The sequence below is a fragment of the Calidris pugnax genome, unplaced genomic scaffold (genome assembly GCF_001431845.1).
Source record: "Calidris pugnax isolate Ruff unplaced genomic scaffold, ASM143184v1 scaffold27, whole genome shotgun sequence".
NCBI classification, from domain to species: domain Eukaryota; kingdom Metazoa; phylum Chordata; class Aves; order Charadriiformes; family Scolopacidae; genus Calidris; species Calidris pugnax.
The window spans coordinates 2,376,199-2,397,102 of record NW_015090893.1 but is presented as its reverse complement, the minus strand read 5'-3'; the positions used below and the strand labels follow the sequence as shown (position 1 = coordinate 2,397,102).

The following is a 20,904-nucleotide window of genomic DNA, read 5'->3' as shown; positions in this document are numbered from 1 at the left end:
CGTTTGCAGAATACAGCAATGGCAAAATACACCGTGTGCTGGTTTCACTAACCTTAGTTTTTACTACAGCTACTCAAGTAAATCCTCTCTCAATGGCTTATTGATTGCAGGTTTGATTATTCTCTTGAATTCTAACACGCGTCAACTTGATTTTACAATATCAATGGGAATACATAAAAGCCACACACTCTGCAGGATAAATGAATTAGTACGGTACCGTTATCTATTTACCAGCCACCAGCTGCACTCACACACACTCACACTGCAGGTGGCCAGCAGCATTTAAAGCAGAAGAAAGCTTCATTTCTCGACTTGCAATCATACTTCACAATCTAAACCACACACATTATTTAAATAATCCTTCAAAGAATGCAATGGAGAAGAGAAAAAAAAAAATATCGCTGGATAATTACACCTATGTCTGTGTTGAATATGAAAACACAAGTTTCCTAACATTAATAGACATTTCCTGCCAGCTCTGGTGGCACCCTGGAGCTCAGGGTTGTGCAGCCTACCAGTCGCCGTAGGTGGCACTCTCACACCATCTCCCACTGTCTTTGGGGCTTCGTCCCCAAAGAACAACCAAAAAACCCACTGTTTCAACCATGGTTTATCTACAGCAAACACATTCCTCACCCATTTTGAGGAAAGAGCAGCAGCAGAGACAGGTATCAGCACACAGCCCTCCCCACTCCTAAGTGAGCAATCCATACTTCTGTCATCAAACACAAGTGCCCGGGCCACTGGCCTCTCAGCTCAGGTGGTCCATGAGTTATCTCCCTTTTAAGTTTACTCAAACCCATCACGGGCAGCCTTACACATTGCTAAAAGCACCGTAAGGTATGCGCTCAACAGCAAAAACAGTTTTGTGAGCATGACATCTAAGAGATTGAGCCATCATCAACGGGATAGTGAAAAATAAAACTACGGGCTTTTGCAACTACAGTGAACTGATAAACCTTCCTGATTCCATCAGGCACCAGCTTGGCAACTGGTAACTTAGGTGGCTTTCTCTTAGCCACAGAGAGTTGGCTGTGTTTTGTTTTTTCTGAAGGCTATAATGAGCGTAGGAACCCCAGAAAGTGGTCTCTCACTGTCTGCCCCTTTCCAGGGAAGGTTATAAAGCCGTCAGCTCATTTGAATGCACTTACATTTGAAAAAAGGGTGGGTTTTTCACTTTATTGATGCACTCTTCCACATAGGATTTTTTTTTTCAAAAACTACATCAAACAAGGAAAAACAAATGCTGAGAGGGCAGATTTCGGGCAATTTATCAAGGTCTGGGAAATAGCTTCCAGATGGATAGAGCTGTTTGGTGCTGGCTGGTGAGAAGGAAGCAAGGTATTGTTATTGAATTAACATGAATCTCTGGTGGAGAACTGCGTGGTAGATAGAGTGCTCCTTTCATATGGTTTGCATTTGGACCTGTCAAATTTCATTTTTATTCAAAAACCTGTGGTAAAGACACACAGTTCTTTTTTGCTTATTAAATTTCCACCAATTCTTCCTGTACTGTTATCCAGGCAGTATTTCTAAACTCTGCTCTAAGTGCCGTGCCTGGGTCTGTTTGCTCTTTGCCATGCTTGGATGAGAGCTCGGTGCTTACAAGCACACAAGTGGGTTTTAGTTTTATATTTACACACTGAATGTCACCTGAAAATGTGTGAGAAAGAAAAAATGCCGGATGCTCCATGAGATGTTTAAACTGAGTCGCTTCAAGAGTTTATCAAAATCTTTCCATGTAAAACTATGCATACAGAGGTCTAATGTACACTAGAAAGTGATTGCTAATATAACTACAGGATTATTCTTGATTATTCTTGTTAATAAATCCTCCCTTTGTAAACATGTCTTCTAGCAGTATAAATGAACTTACACTAGTGCATTGGCTGCATTTGCTAATACAGAAACACTATAAAAGAAAAAAACTAAGGAACAATAAAAAGATGCTCATAACAAACATCTCTGCTTTGAACTCCCTGGATATCTGTTCCACAATATGTCCCTTACAGAGTAAGACATACACAAAGATTTATGTATTTTCCTGCTAGTTTTGCAAGTTTTCACTTTTCAAGTTATCCTCACAGTCACCTAGCCCCATCTAAAGAATTCATTCTAGTTTATGTTAAACATCAAATTACAATGACTGCTCTATTCACCAGAGGAGATAAACGGCCACAGTTTCCCTTATTTCAAAGACAAATCGATCGTTACCAAGTAACGAACCAAGCACCAGTTTCAGCTGAATGAACTTTTGGCAGTGTGGTTTTTTAAGATCCTAGAAAAGTTGCTGCTTGATACACCAATAGGTAGAAGGATTTTTAATGAGAAGAAATCTCCAATGCCTTTTTAAATTATTTAAGAAAATTGATATTGTTCTTGAGTACTAAGTGGGTATTTCACCACTGGGGTGAAATAGGAGAAATAAAGCTTTAAATCTTCTCTTTTCCAATGTTTCAGGGATCTACCACAATTACTCTATTACCGTTTGGGATGTATCCTATGCAAACAGAGAAGGGAAATGGTGATATCATCAGAACTAACTAATTCCTAAATCCTACCTAGAATGCAAAACATGGATACTTGTGCTTACTTCCCACCTGTATGTCTGGTTTTGCTCTTCTTTATTTTCTCCTATAGTTCTTATTACTCATGTGTTTTATGAGCATCTGCTTCAACTGACCAAGACTGTAAGACATATCCAACGAGGCAAATAAAATCACAGTCTACAGAATGCAACCTACTTCTCTGGCCCTAACAACCCATTCCCCCCCAGGCTGTGAACAGATCACATGCCTCATTTATTACTTATACTTAAGCCTTCAGCTACTGACTACTGAGCTAGGTTTGCAGTTATATCAACTCTGAAACAAAGTCTTGGTAGCCTTAAGCTCTCCTGATGCGGTGTTAGCAATGGGAGTTATACATCACTGCTGAAGAAATGGCATTCCTCAATGACACAATTTTCTGATGTGTTATAAAGAGAGTGACACCACAAGCTCACAGTGCTTGGCATCTACAGGATTTCACCTCTGCAGATCACTCACATCAGTGCTCAGAAGTCAGAGAAAGCTGAACTAATGGTTGTCTCTGATCAGTTATCACCTTTCTGCTAATCAGTCTGAGATGGCTGTAAGCTAGCAAGTATCAACATTCTGTCACCGTGGACTAAACTGGCCCTTAACTCTCATCTGAACTGCCTCCCCTTTGGCCTGGCAGCCTATGAAATGGTTATCTTATTATTAGTAAGAGAAAAGAAATGAAAAGCCTGGCAGCCTATGAAATGGTTATCTTATTACTAGTAAGAGAAAAGAAATGAAGACAGAATTCAACTTGCCATTTCATATGGATGTTTACATCACAGAATCAGAGAATGTCCAATGTTGGAAGTGAGCTCTGGAGATTGCCTAGTCCAACCACCCTGCTCAAAGTGGGGTCAACTACAGCAAGTTGCTCAGGCTGATCTGTGTAGTCACAGCACAGAGAGAAACGCCTCTCCTATTGCACAGGATAAAATCTGTAGTGGGGCATAGCTGAAACATCACACAACCTCCTTGACTAAGGCATCTTTTGAGCTCAGTTGCCTGTAAAAATGACTTCTCGTGGTACAGCAATTAAGAAAACAGAAGGGATGAGGAAGACTTTATTGCTTTTCATCAAGTTCATTTGTAGGCATACCTTGAAGCCAAAAGGGCAAGTGCATTGATAAAACTCCACTGGATCATTGCTGCATGTCCCATTGTTCTTACACGGATTGGAGAGGCAGGGGTTACACTTGGACATGACACTGATATCTACCGGCTCTGGAAAGGCAAAACACAGTGTATTAATAGAGAACAGGATTACAAAATTAATACTTCCCGTACTCACACACATACATTTTTTCCAAGTGCAGTATTCACTCTGTGTTGGCACAAATGTACATGCTGTGGGTGCAACTTCACACAACAGCATGGGATTCCCAGGGATTAGAGAGATTTTAAGTACTTAAATCAAATGCAAGTCTCAGTGATGCCTATATTCTCCTGGACATGCAAACATCAGCTCTGAAAAAACATGTTGGGGATCTCCAGAGAGTGGGCTTATATATATATGGCTTTCAGCAATTTTTCCTTCACTCAGTGCTGGAAATTCTGCAATAGCAGCCCCCAGGGAACTATAACATGACATTTCTATGGCTGGTAACAAGAATGAAAGTGCAGATGCAACAGCAGAAATGAAAAACATACAAAAGAAAGATTTAGTTAGAGGCTTATGGGAATATTTAGGTGCAAAGTGTTCTACCATCCTTAATTTTAGCAGAGTTCCAAACTTATTTTCTTCCTCTTCTGCCCAGAAGAATGATTATCAACATTCAGCAATCTCAGTAAAATTCAACAATGACAAATATGCAAAGATGTAAATGTATGCAGGTAAGTATACATGCATACACATTTAAACCATTTAATAAACCACATTTTTTAACAGGACACTTCCAGAGAAGTAGTGATGTCTGTGGGTGAGCAGGAAAGTTAACACAGACCAAAACAACAATAAGTACATTTAGGGTACCACATCAACCAATACTTTATTACTGAGATTTTACAGAAAGCTAATTTAGACAGTTATATTTACAGTTAAAGAAATGGTGGTTTTGAAGTGGCTAAATGTTAACTATTAATGAGTTAATGGCTTTTACATGTAAAAAATAAAACCTAACACTTTAAAAGGTCAGACAGATTAGCAGATAAAATATATCAGGCAGTAAAGATCCTAAAATAATTTTATTTCATTTTTAAGGAAATACAGCTAAAAAGAATTTAAAATTGGTCCTGTGTAATCAGAAGTGGGTACAGAGCCTCTGTGCATGATAGCAATAAATTGTGAAGCATTCTGAAAGTGAAAAAAGGAAGCATATATTTGGTGTTAGAGAGAAGATGGAGCTGTAGAAGGCTACCAAAACTAGGGATGAAAAAAATCTCTTCCAGTAAAGGACTTGCTCTGTAACGTCCTGTATGAGATATAAACCTTCATTATATACTTGCACAGCACCAACAGGAGAAGAACGTGACAGAAATGGGTACCAAGGAGTCCCAGCTGCAAAGCACCTGCAATGTAAAGGGCCGCTGACTGCAGGGTGCAACATGCAATAATGAGGAAAAAATACACAAGTAACAAATCCAAAAAATGAAATAAAAGACTGTTGTCATCCTCTTCTGTCTTTGCATTTATGTCTAGCAAAATGCCAGACACGTTTTTAACTTGGAGTTAGGACAGCAAGAGGAAATAACATCTGAATTTCTGGCGCTGACAGGGAGTGGAATGTGACATACTTGAGCTGCTTTTGTCTTGAAGGTAGAATATACGAAGAATATATGAAGGTAGCTCCTTGGAGAACTCATGAGACAGGCAGCAGTGCTGCTTTTCTAGATTTAGAGGTCACTAAGCCAGAATGTGTTCTATTATTTATTTATTTCATAATACACACGCTTACATTTTCCATTTATTCCTACGGCATAGATCAAAGTTAATCAATGTAGGAGCTAATAAGAACAGTGTTAGTTCCTAGCAGTTAAGTAGTTCATTAGTTTGCCCTTGTGGATTTGATTTATAAATCCATATAGCAAAATGCCCTCAGCCCAGCACATTCCTTTCCTCTACTGCATAACTAGGAGGGCAATTTAATAAAAAGCAGAGCTGAGTTTGCATGACTTGCACATTACATACTTTTATTTCTTGGCTCTGCTGAGACATAACCTTCTGCTCAGTCACAGGCAAAAGACGTAATTTTAACAAGAATGAGTTAAACTACTTTTTTCAATCTAAAAGTTACTGGAGGTCACAGAGGACATCTATGCACTACCTTTATCCAAGCATCTATGCTAGGACTGAACTGACCCAGACAGAACCACAGACACATCCTTGGATGTTCTGTGTCCTGTTGCTTTACCATAAATGAGCATCACTGATACCCAGACACAATAGCATGAAACTTTGGATCTCAAACATGCAGATGGGAAATGGGTTTAGGTAGACTACCAAATCATACATTGTTTTTCAAAATATATGTATTGTGATGAGGAAAGATGAATTTTGCTAGGGCCAGGCACTTCTTGGAGTATACTGCCACTCATCCAGATCAAGCAGTTCCTGCTTGTCCAAAGATCACCTCCAAATCAACACTTTTTTCTCCTGTCCTATTCAGATAAAGCGAGCCAAGGTAACAGCTGGGATAGTAGAATGCCCACCAGAAAGCTGGTGGGGGAACTAATATTTACACTAAAAAGATACAGGTGTTGTTCTTCATAGTCTGGACCGCAGGTTTACTTATCTCTTGCCTAAGAGTTGCCTGCTTAGTTTTGAGAGAAAGTGAGTGTAACTACTGATACATCAGAGTTTAAGAATGAAGGAGTCACCTAGCTTCTCCTTCTGGATTAATTTTCAGACCCTGTTTAATATGTAAATATGATAATTTTCTTTGTTTCACTTTGTGTGAACAGGTTCATTATTTGGTATTTTTAGTATTTAGGGTATATTTGTACTTCACATTTGAGAGACTTTTATACAGTCCGTAGTTCTGTAATTATAGTCAAGATTTCTGATAGTTTGAAGACTGACATTTCAAGGTAATTAAATTATAAGGTTACAGTTATTAAAAATATATTTGAAAGGAAATAAAATTTAGCTTGGGCTTGGGAGCCTGTGTTCTAAACCCAGTTCAACACCATGATTTGTTTGTTCAGGAGTTTAATCCCAGCTGCTATAAAATTGTGCTGCCAAGCAGTACTGTAAGTGTGCATGGCACTCTGAGACATAAAAACAAGCTTTATGCCCTCATTTCCATTTCTAAGAGAGGCTACTGACCCATCTTTTCCACTGTAAATGTAGCTCCGTCTTCTCATACTTGCTAGTAATAAGTGAACCTCCAAACCTTTTTTTACAGTAAGAACATACAGGTATATCCTAATCCACATTCAGTGCTAAGCTACTTAACTTAGTGGGCTCCTTATGATTTGTTGAACTGTTCTCTAAGACAGCACACTCCTATCATTGACTACCCCAATCGTTAGTAGCTGCACCTCAACCCTCTCCTGAATCAACGTACACTCAGACATGAAACATTTTTCATAATCAACATTTTCTGATACAGAGTTGATAGGGACAGTTTGCAGATCTTCAAATGAAAATGTGCTTTTGGAAATACTTGTTTTTGAGAAGAGTTCTCAGTTTCTCATTTTCAAGTAAACGTACATAATAACCACTGCTCTATATTTTTAAAATAACCCTTATTTTACCAAAGTTTTCTGGGGTAGGTAGAAGGCCACAACCAATTTATTTGCTCAAATAAGTTCTAACAACATCCTATATGCTAACTTGCCATTATATAATCTGCTGCGAGCAACAGGAATCCTAACCCTCCTGAGGTTTGCTGGTTTTCCTTCCAGTGGTGCAGTCAACTGCACTTTGTGGGAGAACACTCAAAAATGCAACTTGAATGCAACGTGATGGTTCAGAAAATGAAAGCCAAGCCCAACTCCTCCCCAGACTCACTTTAAAACCAAACAGCTTCCAAGAGTATACAAATCAAGCACTGTGTACGTATGAGGAAAAGAACAGAGAGCCTTCCAGCTTGTCCTACCTTTGCACTGGAAGTGGTGGGTCGGTGTTGTGAGCAGCAGCCTGTCCACCATGGTGTCGGGCCCGCTGCAGCGGGCTATCCCTGGCTCCTTGTACCCTGCCTTCACCCACTCGGACAGCCAGCGGAGGTGGCAGTCACAGTGCAAAGGGTTGGTCCCCAGAGCCCTAGAGGTGGAAAACAATTAACAGCGGTTATTTGGGCCTGCAAGGAAAGATAACATCCCTGATCTCATTGGGGCACATTTCATTCTATACTTTTACAGGAACGCTTCACTTCAAAATGTGGGAAAGATCTTCTGCGTATTCAGGAAGTCTTTTAGATTTATCTCCTCCAGTATTCCCACTCTCTTCCCTTCTTCCCATGATAAGTTAGGGAGGTTGTATAAATACCTAACAGCAAATCGCTTTTTCAAACAATAAATCACTTTTTCAAACAATTGTGCTTGAACAACGTCGCCAGACATATTGCTTTCATCACATTTATCACGTCGGTTTCTTTTAAGTCTTTGGCCCTCATGAGCATATTCTAACAGTGAACTGTGTAATTGAGTTTGGATCTGATGACTCATGTTAATGGGTCCTCACTAGATGAAACATACACACAGAGGACACTTCTGTTTTAAAAACTGCAACCTGATGTCCCCTAAGTTTGTTTCTGGCTTTGAAAACACATTTGCTGTTTAACCCATCACTTGAGTTAGGTCATATGGTTGAAGTAGATGCACTCACATAGCGTCATTATAATTCACTGAACTTTTTCATTATTCATGGCAATCTATCCAAAGGAAAACAAACCTTTTAACCTTAAATTTAGGTGCTGCCTTGACTCCTTTATACTATTCTTTCTCTCAAAGAAAGTGTCTTTTCAGGCAATCAGTCAATTACAAACGAAGTCCAGACTTCAGAAAAGTCAGTTTAAAAACAATTAATTTTTGAAAGTGTGAAGAAATGCATGTTGAAAGTCTGAATTTATTTTGCTGAAAGTAAACATAAGACTTTAGCTCTACAACACCTGAATTGCCATGGGAAGAAAGTGAACTAAATAAAGATTAGCTTAGGGAAGAGGTACTAAAGAAACTAGTAATTCAAACTGGGTTTTAGACTATACTATTTTGCATATGTTATAAACTATTTTTAAGATGGTATTTTAAACTCAAGCTTCTTTCAAATAAAAACATATCAGACAGGATATTAAGAGAGAAACCTCAGTAAATTTGTTGATACATTTCTTTTGGAGTGACTAATGAACCCACTGTGCCCTAGACAGATTCATAATGAGAGTTCATAGGTTCAAACCCTGTCTAGGGCTCATTCATCAAAATTAAATGTGTACTGCAGCACAGTATTAAAAAATATCCATCCATTCCTTCTGTAAATCCATTGCTTACAGCGGAAAAAAACTACTGGGTTGACTTTTTGACCCTGTGACTGTGATCAACTGGCTCACTTGTCCAAGGTCAAGCAAAATGCAGCAGTGAAAGCTGGACCGAGAAATTCACTTTAGCGCTGAGCAACTGCCATATATAAAATGGGAGTGGGAGGACAACGGAAAGCTAGTTACCCTGTTAATGAATCCCTATAAACTACATTAGAAATAAAGCTGCTTTATAGACACTAGAAAAGATTACCAATAACATTGTTGTACAACTGTAGAAATTATTGCATGTATCTTTCCGTTCTTTTGTTTGTGGCTTTGGGTGCTTTTTTTTTTCTTCATTTCTAGGACTTATAGTGAATTCTTGTATTTTCATTCATGAGTTCTAACATGCTCTCTCTATTTCTCTGCCCATTATAGCAAAACATTTCCAGAAGGTAAAAATATCTTGTGCTGTAATGAAATACCACCAGCAGCATTTTCAAAATGTTGTGCAGATATTTCTGTTCAGGCGCTAATTTTTTTTTGAGGCAACTTATAACAAAGTCAATTAAAATAACTCCAGACATGATAATGTGGAGAAAACAGAGGAGGGGACAGCTTATTTTTGTAGGTATCTAATATAAATTTGAGTAAAGATGAGATGATTCAAAATGTTTAGGAATCTGAGCTGTTTATTGCAAAATCTGTCTGTCAGAAATACCTGCTGTCCAGAGCATCCATTAGCGAGGGGTTCTTTGTGGCATCCCTGGAGGGCTGAGAGGTCACTCTATTTGTGGGCAGTATTTGGGAAACCAAATCAGCTACAGTTGTGTGTGTCAGTGAATGGTGAGGACAGAAAATGCAAGAATAGACCTAACTGAGAAGATTTTGGGTTCTTTTAAAGTATTCATAGATGTGATCCTTCAGTAGTGCTGGAACAGTTTTATCATTGCCCTGGACTAAGTAAGTTAGCACAGTCTTGGCTTAAATACACCATTATATGATTCAAGCAAATAAAGTAATAAATAGTGCACAAACCCAGTGTTTGTATACAAACCTTCCTCTGTCTTTAGTGAGGTATAGCAGCCACGTATTTTATTATAATAGTTACATTACAACAATATGATGTTTACAATGTAAAGGAAGTTAGTGAATATTTTCTTGTAGGCTTTAAAGAGCTACGGGAAAAGTGATTGAAGTATCTAGACCTCAGGCATTTTCTTCCAATTACAACACAATTTAAAGCTATTACAAGTTACTGACTAAAATCAATAGTTTTCTCTATGCTACACAAATAATTCTTTGCAATTCTATGGGTTAATTTGATACCTTCCCTCTTCCTCCCCCCAAACTGTACTGATGCAGCAGGTCCAGGCTGACCATCCAGCCACAGCACCCACCCGCTCCTACCCACACAGGTTGCAAATGTCACATCAGATTTTGTTCTCTGTGCATTATGAGTTTGACAAGTAGCAACCCCTTGTATCATTTTCAAAATTATCCCAATTGCATGCTTTCTCCTTGCAGATCTATATATCAGGAAAAGCTCTAAATGAATTTATTTTCAATTATGTATGACTTTGTTTGAATAAGCATAGCTTTTTCTGGCACGTGAAGAGCAAAATCATTGTGGTTGCTAAAAGTTTCAGAATCCTCTTGAAGAAATCGGAGAGCACAATTACACTGTAAAATTCAATTGTTCAACTGTGCAAATTACACCCCAGACAGGTCTTATTTATTTTATGGATCCTATTTATTACTGTTCATTTGAGCTTTGTGTATTCTACATTTCTGGCAGCACATATATCTAAACAGATAGACTGCAGTGATTGTATTGGGCCAAAGGGGTTTTTATCACTCCCTAAGGTGAACGGTTTACCCAGGAAAATTGCATCTGCACTTCATTTAAAGTAAACCCCGAGGAAAATCCAAACAAATGGGGCATGATATGTTTATCTCTTGAGTTCTAAAAATACCCTCAGAAGCCAGATTCCCAGTATGAAAGGTGTCATTGCACATCCAAAAGGAGGTACAGGGCTTCAGCTCAGTCAGACTTGCATTCCCCAACAACATATAAAATGGCTTGACCATACTGGGAACACGAAGAAATGTATTATGTGCAAAACAAATATTTTCTCTGACTCAGATAGCAAAGTTTAAGCTTGAAACAGAGAAGGTTGTTTCTCAGTTGAAGCTGAAATTGCCTAAGTTGCTTACATACGATTTCTGTCCCTTCCAATCTGAGATATCTTTATTTTCTGTCTCAAGTGAAACTGTGACAGAAAGCTGCTACACAGAAATTAACCATCTGAGGATGTATTTGCTACCCAGAAAATAGGTAATTATGAACAGAACCTTGTGTTCAGGTAAGTGTTCTGGAGGGCATGTTTAAGGTTACAAAGAGAGAAACAGAGATATAAAACTTAGGTCAAATGCACACATCTGCCTGTATGTCTGGGTGTGTGTACACATCAACATAACTCACATGGACAAGGGCAACTCCAGAGCAGAAAATAGCCGTTGACTTGTGAAACTAGTCACTGCACAGAATGACCCAGACATAGCCAACCCCCCAATTACTTGAAGACAGTGATCAAGAAACATGCTAAACAAAATTACTTTTCCTTTACACCTATTGCCTAATCATGTGCAGCATCACACATCATCTCAGAGAAAAAAAACATTTTCTGTTCGCTCTTTTGGCACCAACTGTCACACTTCAGGTTTAATTTGTAACAATTGCAGCTATTTGTCTTTACAGTTCTTTCATCAACTGAACTGCATTTAAAAATATCCTGGACCTCCACCAATACAATAGTAATTTCCTGAAATATCTGAAACATCATTTTTGCAAATTATAGAATGAAGTATTGGTGCTGTGAAATGACCAATTTCCATATGATTAAATATATACGTATGAAGCAGTGATTCATCAACAAGTTCATATACTGACAACATTTCAGTATGCAAAACATATGACACTTATTAAGCAAAAAATTCACATTTGCTTAATATTTGCTCTTTGTGGGAGGTTTCCTGTCTCACTCTCAGACCATAACACACTCTGCATTTCACACAGACAATGCTGAAAGAAATTCTTAAACACAAAGTCCACAGAAGAGGAAACTGTCACATTTGCTCATTTGGCTTTCCTTAAGAAAATATTTTGATAACTAATAACAACAGGTTCTAGTATTTTTTTTTATTTTAACAGATCCACTAAGAATATCCAGAGCAGAATATGGAAAATAAGTAGGAAACCCAGAAAAGCTACACAATAAAAGCTATATAATCTTAAATTTGTAATAATATGTACTGTTTTATAACTCTGAAGCCATCAAACAGATGAACTCAGACAGAAGTACTTACAGATGGGACAGGGATACCAGGTCGTTGAAAGAACCTTCAGGAACACTGGAAATATCGTTTCCATGGAGTGTCCTAGAAGAGGGGAGAAGCAGGAAGGTATCAAACCACAGCATTTTATCTGCTCCCCACAAGTGAGGAATTGGTGCTTAAGAAGGATATTTAATTTTGTTTCTTTGAGAGTTGCTATGAACTTCACAACTCATGAGCTTCCATGCATTATTACTTCTACTTCTAGATGTTGACATTTAAAATAATGATACAATCGGAATTGTTGGTGACTAATGTTTTAAATTAAAAAGGTGACATGCTATTTATGCTATTAAAAGTGTATTGATGACAAGCAGACCCTCACATACAGACCTGTATGCTTTCTTAGAATCCCATTAGCTGAAAACACAGAAAAAACAGAACAGGGAAAATAGGAACTGTGAACGTTAAATTAAATATTGACTTCAGAGAGATCCTAGGAGAGAGCAAGGGTCCGTGAGGGCAAATATATCTGCAATTTCACATTCTAGTTTCCCACTCTCACAGTAGGAAATACCTCTTTGTGTGGTATTTTTAAAATCCATTTGATAAATATATTTATGCTACCAGGGAAAATACTTGAGATCAGCTGTTTTAGTGCATTATTCACCCTGCAAAAAGAAACTAACGTTTTTCTTGCAGGGTTTTCAGGATTCTTGCAAAAGGGTTCTCCACTGTTTTCAGGAAAATTTAAGCAGCCACTTTATCTCTTTTCTAAGAAACACATTTATGTGTGTGTTACATAGACAAGCATAAATGGAAAGATTTTTCTTGCAGCTTGCAGAGCACAATACACGCATTCAAAGTGGCAGACACCAGAGTAAAAATCATTATTTGTGATTACTTTCCATTTTCATTGCAATTGCAACTGAAAGCCCTGCCACAAAGTAGGGTTGTGACAGTCAAAGAGCGAGGAAGAGCACTTTTTGCAGCGCTGAGGTGATGATCAGACAGGAAAATATGCAGCAACATACAAGTGCATGGGAGGGCACAGGACGCTGGGGTGATAATTACATAAAAACTATCCAGAAAATGCACCAGAGTAGATACATAATCGTCTCAGATTTTGTTTTATAAATAAATAAAATCAGCTATTGAACTGCTGCACCCTCTGTAACACTAGCTAATTATCTGGCATAAAACAGCATAGAGAAAAATATTTATAGGTTTTTCTAATTTTTCCAGTTTGCACGTTGCTGAATACCAGCTCACTACCTCAGAGGAACAGGCAGAAGGAACTCGTAAGGAACCAGTAGGAGGCGATTCTGCTGAATCTCACTAGCTGTTTCTTAAACAAAAGTTGGTACAGAACTTGCAAAAGAAAAGGACATCAATATTTTAAAATTATATTTTCTTTTACATTTCTCCCCTGAGCTGGTTCAGTTATAGCAGGCTGCTGTATTGTTTGCGTGCTCTCTCCCAGTTCCAGGAATTACTGCCAGTGCTCCAGAGGTGCAGGAGAAGAGTGGAAAACAGCAAACTTGCTGTGTGTCAGTTTTGTAGCAGCTCTTTCCCTCAAGTCATTTATTTTTTAATTTACCCGGTTATTTGTGGAACACAGCAATCACATCTTATTCTGTATTTTTGTCACTGAAAACAGTGGCTTGAAACAGCGCACACTGAGTTTGTTTAAAACAAACCCAACATATGGGCTTACAGAAATACACACCAGCATCAGATGAAAATAAAGACATGTCTATTTGCATCCTTTCTTTAATTTCTCCACCCTAATGCCATTATAAGTTTCACCAGGATCTGCATGAGCGAGCCAGCAGTGTGCCCAGGTGGCCAAGAAAGCCAATGGCATCTTGGCTTGTATTAGAAATCGTGTGACCAGCAGAAGTAGGGAGGTGACTGTCCCCCTGTGCTCAGCACTGGTGAGGCCACACCTGGAGTGTTGTGTCCAGTTTTGGGCACCTCAATACAAGACAGATCTCAAGGTGCTGGAGCGGGTGCAGAGGAGGGCAACGAAGCTGGTGAAGGGCCTGGAGAATAAATCTTATGAAGGGTGATTGAAGGAGCTGGGGCTGTTTAATTTGAGGAAGAGGAGACTGAGGGGAGACCTCATCACTCTCTACAACTACTTGAAAGGACACTGTAGAGAGGTTGGTGCTGGTCTCTTCTCACAGGTAATTAGCGATAGAACAAGAGGGAAAGGCTTCAAGCTCCAACAGGGTAGGTTTAGACTGAACATTAAGAAACAATTCTTCACAGAAAGAGTGGTCAGAGACTGGAATAGGCTGCCCAGGGAGGGGGTCGAGTCACCATCCCTGGATGTGTTTAAGAGCCGTTTAGATGTGGTACTGAGGGATATGGTGTAGGGGAGAACTTTGTAGAGTAGGGTTGATGGTTGGACTCTATGATCCCAAGGGTCTTTTCCAACCTGAACAATTCAAAGATTCTGATTCTATACATGATGCCTTACAACTCTTACGAATTCTACCTTTAAGTACTGCCTTACAGCAGCACACACACAGCAAGGAAAGCCAAGCCTGCTGGGGAAGATACACCTTGTCCCGTGTCCCGTGAGGCTGGGCTGTGTCACGGGGCTGTGAACTTTGTGAGCATAAGCAACGTTAGCACCATCACCTTTCACAGCTCTCATTGCAGCTGCAGTGTCAGTCTTATTTATTGTACTGCAGTTTTTCTACAGAACACAAACCCACAAAAAGTACAGCCAAGTTACCCTGCCGGCATCTCCCTCTAGTTCTTGACACCAGTGTACCAAAAACTTGCCCTTCAGACATCCCCATTCTGAAATTTTCATTTAAGCCTACCTAGGTTTTTGGCTACTACTAATAATAGTTGGTATATATGTGGATGGATCTCCAAGCAATTAATCCAAACAGGAACAGGAAGGATATGAGCTCCCACACAGTAACTCCAGATAAAGCACACTCACTGATTCTATACAGAATGATCAACTGACTGAGACAGATCCCACAGCTACTAAATAAAGAGTATTTTTGTCAGTATGAGGGTGCAAGATCAGGTCTGGTCAACAACTTGTCATCAAAATGTTCCCTCCTTCAATGGAATTAGCATAGTTGAATACACAGGCACTCCTAATAAGCTTATATTATGATATTTTAAAGTACTTAGAGATGTGCAAGACAATTCTCTGAGCAGACAGAACTTAAATTTATCTTCCTGTCACATCAGTTGTGTTTATTCTGTGAAGGGGTGCATTTTATTTCCTAGATGTCTTGGAAACTTCTTCCAAGAGAAGCTGAAGCATGATAAAGCCATTTATCTGTAAAAAGGTAAAACGATCCAAAATATAAAACCATTTGGAATGAATGGCTTGACTACATATCTCAAACATTGAGGTATATTTCATGGATGTAAATGCCTGCATTCTAATCAAAAAATCATGTCAGCAACATCATCACCCACACAGCTAAAAGGAAATAAAAAATGCTAATAAACTTAAACCCCACAATAACAAACTGATAATGCAGCAGTGCAATAAAATCTTTTTCCTCTTGGATCAACAACAGGAATATACCAAAAGTCCTTATAAGCAAATGGTCAAATAAAATCTTAAACATTTGGGGAGTTAAAGCACGTACATTGATGTCTCTGTTCTCCTTCAAAAGCACAACTTCTAGGTATCCTTTTGTCTAAATTCTGGTAAACAGTAGGGGTATGAATTTAAGGTGATGGGGACCTCAGAGCACAGAGTAACAAAACATTCTTGAAATAAAAACTTTCTTCTACACGTAATCTCCCTGACTTATTGCTTTGTTTTCAGGTAAGGAAATGAACTAAACATATCCTTTTGGTATCCTTTTTTATTTTTACTACCTGTTCCCAAGTCCTCCCTCCCAGCCCATTGTTTCCTAATATTAGGTTACTACACACACAAAGGGGATGTTTTTTCAGTAAGCTACAAGCTTGGCTGAGCTACAAAGCCACATCCCATCGAGGGCAAACACTTGGAGTGAACCCCAAAGGATGCCAAACCCCCAGGAACCAGCACAACTCGGGTGCCAGAGGGAGGAGGGAGCCACAGTGTCACTGCCCAATGCTCCTAACAGCAGTGCCTTTCACAGATTTACGGGATACGTACAAGGAGTCATGTTACAATGCAAAAAAAACCCCAAACAAACAAAGCCAAATAATATCTCTGTTAGGGCAGCTCAGTGCAGCATCCAGCAATTAAAGTATGTTGCCAAAATTGGTTCCAGTTGTGCCTGAAGAGTATTTGTGGTAGCTTTATCAGCACACTATGTTTATGTGAGCTTTGAACTGTAATAAATATCCATCAGTTTTCAGTAAAACTACATCTCATGTTAGCAGAAGAGTAGCAGTTAGAGTAGCTCATTTTAACATTTTTTTCATAACTATAACATGGAAATTTTTTTAGTGATCAGAGAAAATATTTTTTTTTTGGACTTTGCCTCTTAATTAATTCAGGCCAAATTTCAGGAGTTACAAAATTGTCACACAATAAAAATAATCTTTAAAAGAATCAGTTCAGGTCTAACGGGGTGTGCAAGTATTTGTAATTACTTTGTCTCACTCTCAGCTTTTTAAATCTGTTTACATTTTACTTCTAAAAAAAACCAGCTTTGGACAAAAAAACCAAAACCAGACAAAAAACCAAAACCAGAATTTTTCACTGCAATAACTTTGGTGTAAAACCCTACTGATACCAATGTTTGCTTATTAAAAAAAAAGTTCTTAAGACTCTATGTTGAAATTGCTCCCCAGCACACTTTGGCTGCTGTTACGGAGAAGCCACGTGAAAACTGAAGATTAAAAGCCTGATTGTGTAAACACTGATAAATATTCAGGCTTGAACATAAACATGTTGGCTCTGCAGTTTTCTCAATCGGGTTTGTGCTGAAAAATGTGGGAGGACAGAACCAGATATCTGTCAAAGATCAACTTCAGCATACATCTATGATTATTCTCATTTTCAAATACATGTTTACTTTATTTACTATAGAGAGACAAAAAGTAAAGAAAACATATGGAATTTGGAAGACACAGAAGCCTGTATGAGAAGGGTCTGCTACCTTCAAAGGCATGCACAGCTGAAGGTAATGAGATGTCTATATTCTTTTTATTAAAAAAAAATATATGTGGAAATTGTTTTGCTGATGTTTTCTATTTTAAATTCCCCTGAGAATATGGATAATAAATAACTGACAATAACAGATTTCACACTGTCACTCGGAAGCCATTTTCTCACTGGAGAATTGATTTTTAATAACAACATAGATGACATGTGGCAAAAGTTGTAGCTGATACCAGAGTTTTGTGGGCCATAATAAATCAAATCAATCTGGAGGCTTCCAAATGCACGGAGCAGAGGCAGAGATTTCCATTTAGGCTTCATTTCACTCGTGCTGCTCTGTGCAAGACAGGGAGGGCTTCTCCCTTGGAGGAGGAAGATATTTTTTCATTTTGATTAGCAAATCATTTAAAAAAGCCAAAACGTTACAGCTGTTACTAAAATATTGCCCTTTGTTTTTATCCATACCTGGCCTGCAACAATAGGAGTGAAAAGACAAATTGTAGGTATTGGAAAGAGTGAGGCATGGTATATCTACACTGCAATTCAGGATAAAGAGCCCCAAACTAGCTTTAATCAAGTGAGCTTGCATATCAGCAGCAGGCCAGAAGACAGCTCCATATGGAATAATTTATTTGGCCATGAAACAGAATATATTCCTCTGTGGCTGAATTTCAGGACTCATGTAACAGCTCAAATGTGACCAACCTATTGCGCTAGAAATCAGAGTCCCAAGCCAAACTTAAAACAACAAATCCAAATCACGTATCTTTCTTGTTTTTAATAATGAAAACTGGGAATCTAGAGCTGTCTTATAAGTTAAGAGGTTGAAACCTAGATCTCTGTTTTACCACTCGGCCAAAGAGCATTGCTTTATTGCTTCCACAGTTGTAGTGCTGCCAACGTCGACACCTTAATTCCACACTTACGGAGTCAGTGCACAGCAACCACTGCTCTTTAAATTCACGGAAACTTCTGTGTGTTAATGACATCTAACTTTTTAAAAAAATAGAAAAGAGCAATGTGAAGTTTCAAAGCACTCAGGACATATTCTTCAATTCATTGTCCTGAGCTTTCAGTGTTCAAAGTTCTTCTCCTTCAGCATGTTGAATAATCTCATCACAGATAAGGTATTTAATTTATTAGCTTTCAGTTCCTGTGCAAGTAATGATGAGCCACTTGTGTCGCTGGGCTCTGGGGAGGAAGGTGGCTTCTCTGCCTTGTCCCCACAGCTCTACACAGTGTCTCGTGTCCACACAAACAACTGAGCAAATCCGACTCAGGGTTTGTTTCTGATGGGACAGATGGAGAGTGAGAGACAGTAAATATGAGGCTGAAGCAGGAGTCAGTCTAGCAGATGCCTAGAAAAGCTTGGGGGTGGGGGGGCGTTGTTTGCTGCAAGGAACAGGCCCACAGCCCACACTCCAAGATGATGGAAAGAAGATGAATTTCAGAAGAGATCGTAAACAAATTGTTCAATCCAGAAAGCTGCTGAAAGCAGCTACACTGGGAAGAAAGAGTGTAGAAAAGGATCTCCAAAGACAGAAGCCACACATGGACATCTGTGAGTGTGCCACCAGCCACCCTGAGGTGAAACTTTATTTGTAACTTAAAGACATTTGAGACAAGCATCTCAGCCTTACTGGCACCCAGCCACTGGCTTGACTTATTGTTCTAGTGTGGGGACTTCAAACTTACTTCCCTTCAGATTGCATTCTTTTAAGTATAAACTTGCCTGCAGAAATCTCAATAAATAGAGAATATTCTAAAAATGCACAAGTTTTCAGTAAAGGCACTGCTGCTGAAGCATCCAATGGAAACTTACACTTGAAAATAAGATCACATTTTTCCAGGCAAAGACCAAAGTCCTTTCCTGTGGGGCACCTAAACATTGTTCAACTAGAAGAGACAGAGTCTAAGCAGTCTCTTGGAGGCTTGTTTTCATGATAGCTCTTGTCCCTGAACTATCAGAGAAAGTCATTCACCCTGCAAATATGTAATTGCTTCTTTTCAAAGTTTAGCATTCACCTGCTCTAGTCATTACCTGACATATTGCACCTGAGTACAAGTACATTGAAGCTAATTGTGTGAAAATATTTATGACTACTGGATCAAGTGAAAGCCATCTGCTCATTAAAAACCTCCCTGCCACCAACAGCATTCTAATAAGGTGCCGCTCGGCTGCGTGGAAGAAGTGGTACTTACAGCACTCGGAGAGACCTGAGCCCGTTGAACGCGTGGATGGGGATGCACCGAAGTCTGTTGTAACTCAAGATGCTGGGAGAATGAGAGAACAGAATTACAACACGGGATTGTCTTTGATTGTTTCGCTTCTAATTCAACCACAAAGAAGCACAGAACCTCACATGCTTAAGTAACAAGACAGGTACTAATTGTTCAACGCCTAAGATGGTGGCTGAAAAGCAATTAAAACTGTTACCAAAACTTTGGACTACTTACAGTGTTGATAACTGAGTCATGTTGCTGAAGGTGTAATTGGCCAATACACTTATGCTGTTGTTGCTCAAATCACTGAAGAAAAACACAGAGAAAAACATCATTCATGTATATGAATTGAGAAATAAGTCTGTTTAAAGATAACACATCTGCACCAAAATAAAGCAAAGCACATCAGACTCTCCTAAACAGCTTCAGACTCAGGAATATTAGCATATAACACTTAAAAAAACATAAATGAGTGAATACAAGCAAAATTTTTGAAGAAGGACAAATTAATAGATGACACATGCACGGGTGTACCAATTTGCTTTGCAATTTATGACAAGCATAGAATTTCCATATGCTCTTCACATTGACAGTTACTAGAACAAAATTTCATTTTTTCATTTTAAAAAGTCTTTTAGGCTCAGACAGAACATTCTGAATTGTTGTTGTTCTCCTTGGAAAAAAACATATAAGAGATGTTCCCAAATAAAACACTTTTAAAACAGAGGATTCCAGATTTCCCTTTATGTTGTTTTTGTCTGAGGTTGTTCTGCCCATTTGACTTAAGTATCTACAGCTGATTCAAACAGCATTTGGAATTTCCTGATAAATAGTTCAGCCAAGAAATTTCACTCCTGTGTATTTCAGGGAGCAATTTACTGAAAGAAGTCTAGTTGTGTCTCTGTGTATGACTGTTCATAGCAGAAACAGCTATGCAAATTTTCATTGCCTTTGCATTATAAATACTGCCTCACCTAGAAGAAATTAATGCCGTCTCCTCCGTCAATGACCTTTACAGCTTTGCTCAAACAAATCTGCCAAGTGAAACTGTAGCAGCCTGCGTGAGAGTTTAGTCCCCTTGCAGAGGCTGGTGCTCTCAGTCACCTCACTCTTTCTCCACTACTTTATGAACACTTATTGGCAGCAGTGGCCACTGTGAAATTCTCTTCAAATTCAAATTACAGAAGGTTTTTGAGTTTTGTGGTGTTTTTTTTTTCCCCAAATACTAATTATTTATGTTCTACCTACAACATAGTGCAGAAGGAGTCATGTAATTTTCTTGACA

The 20,904-nt window shown here is 38.8% G+C and overlaps 1 protein-coding gene across 1 annotated transcript in view; it reads right to left on the bottom strand.

Annotated features, from left to right (window-relative positions):
* The window catches only part of LOC106891544 (slit homolog 3 protein-like), a 554,801-nt gene that overhangs the window by 104,213 nt on the left and 429,684 nt on the right, over positions 1-20,904 (bottom strand). The window contains exons 22-26 of the mRNA XM_014948178.1: positions 19,854-19,925; positions 19,599-19,670; positions 12,344-12,415; positions 7,619-7,782; positions 3,679-3,803 (exon numbers count right to left, since the gene is read on the bottom strand). Coding sequence (XP_014803664.1) covers positions 3,679-3,803; positions 7,619-7,782; positions 12,344-12,415; positions 19,599-19,670; positions 19,854-19,925 — 505 coding nt within the window. The remainder of the gene's footprint in view (positions 1-3,678; positions 3,804-7,618; positions 7,783-12,343; positions 12,416-19,598; positions 19,671-19,853; positions 19,926-20,904) is intronic.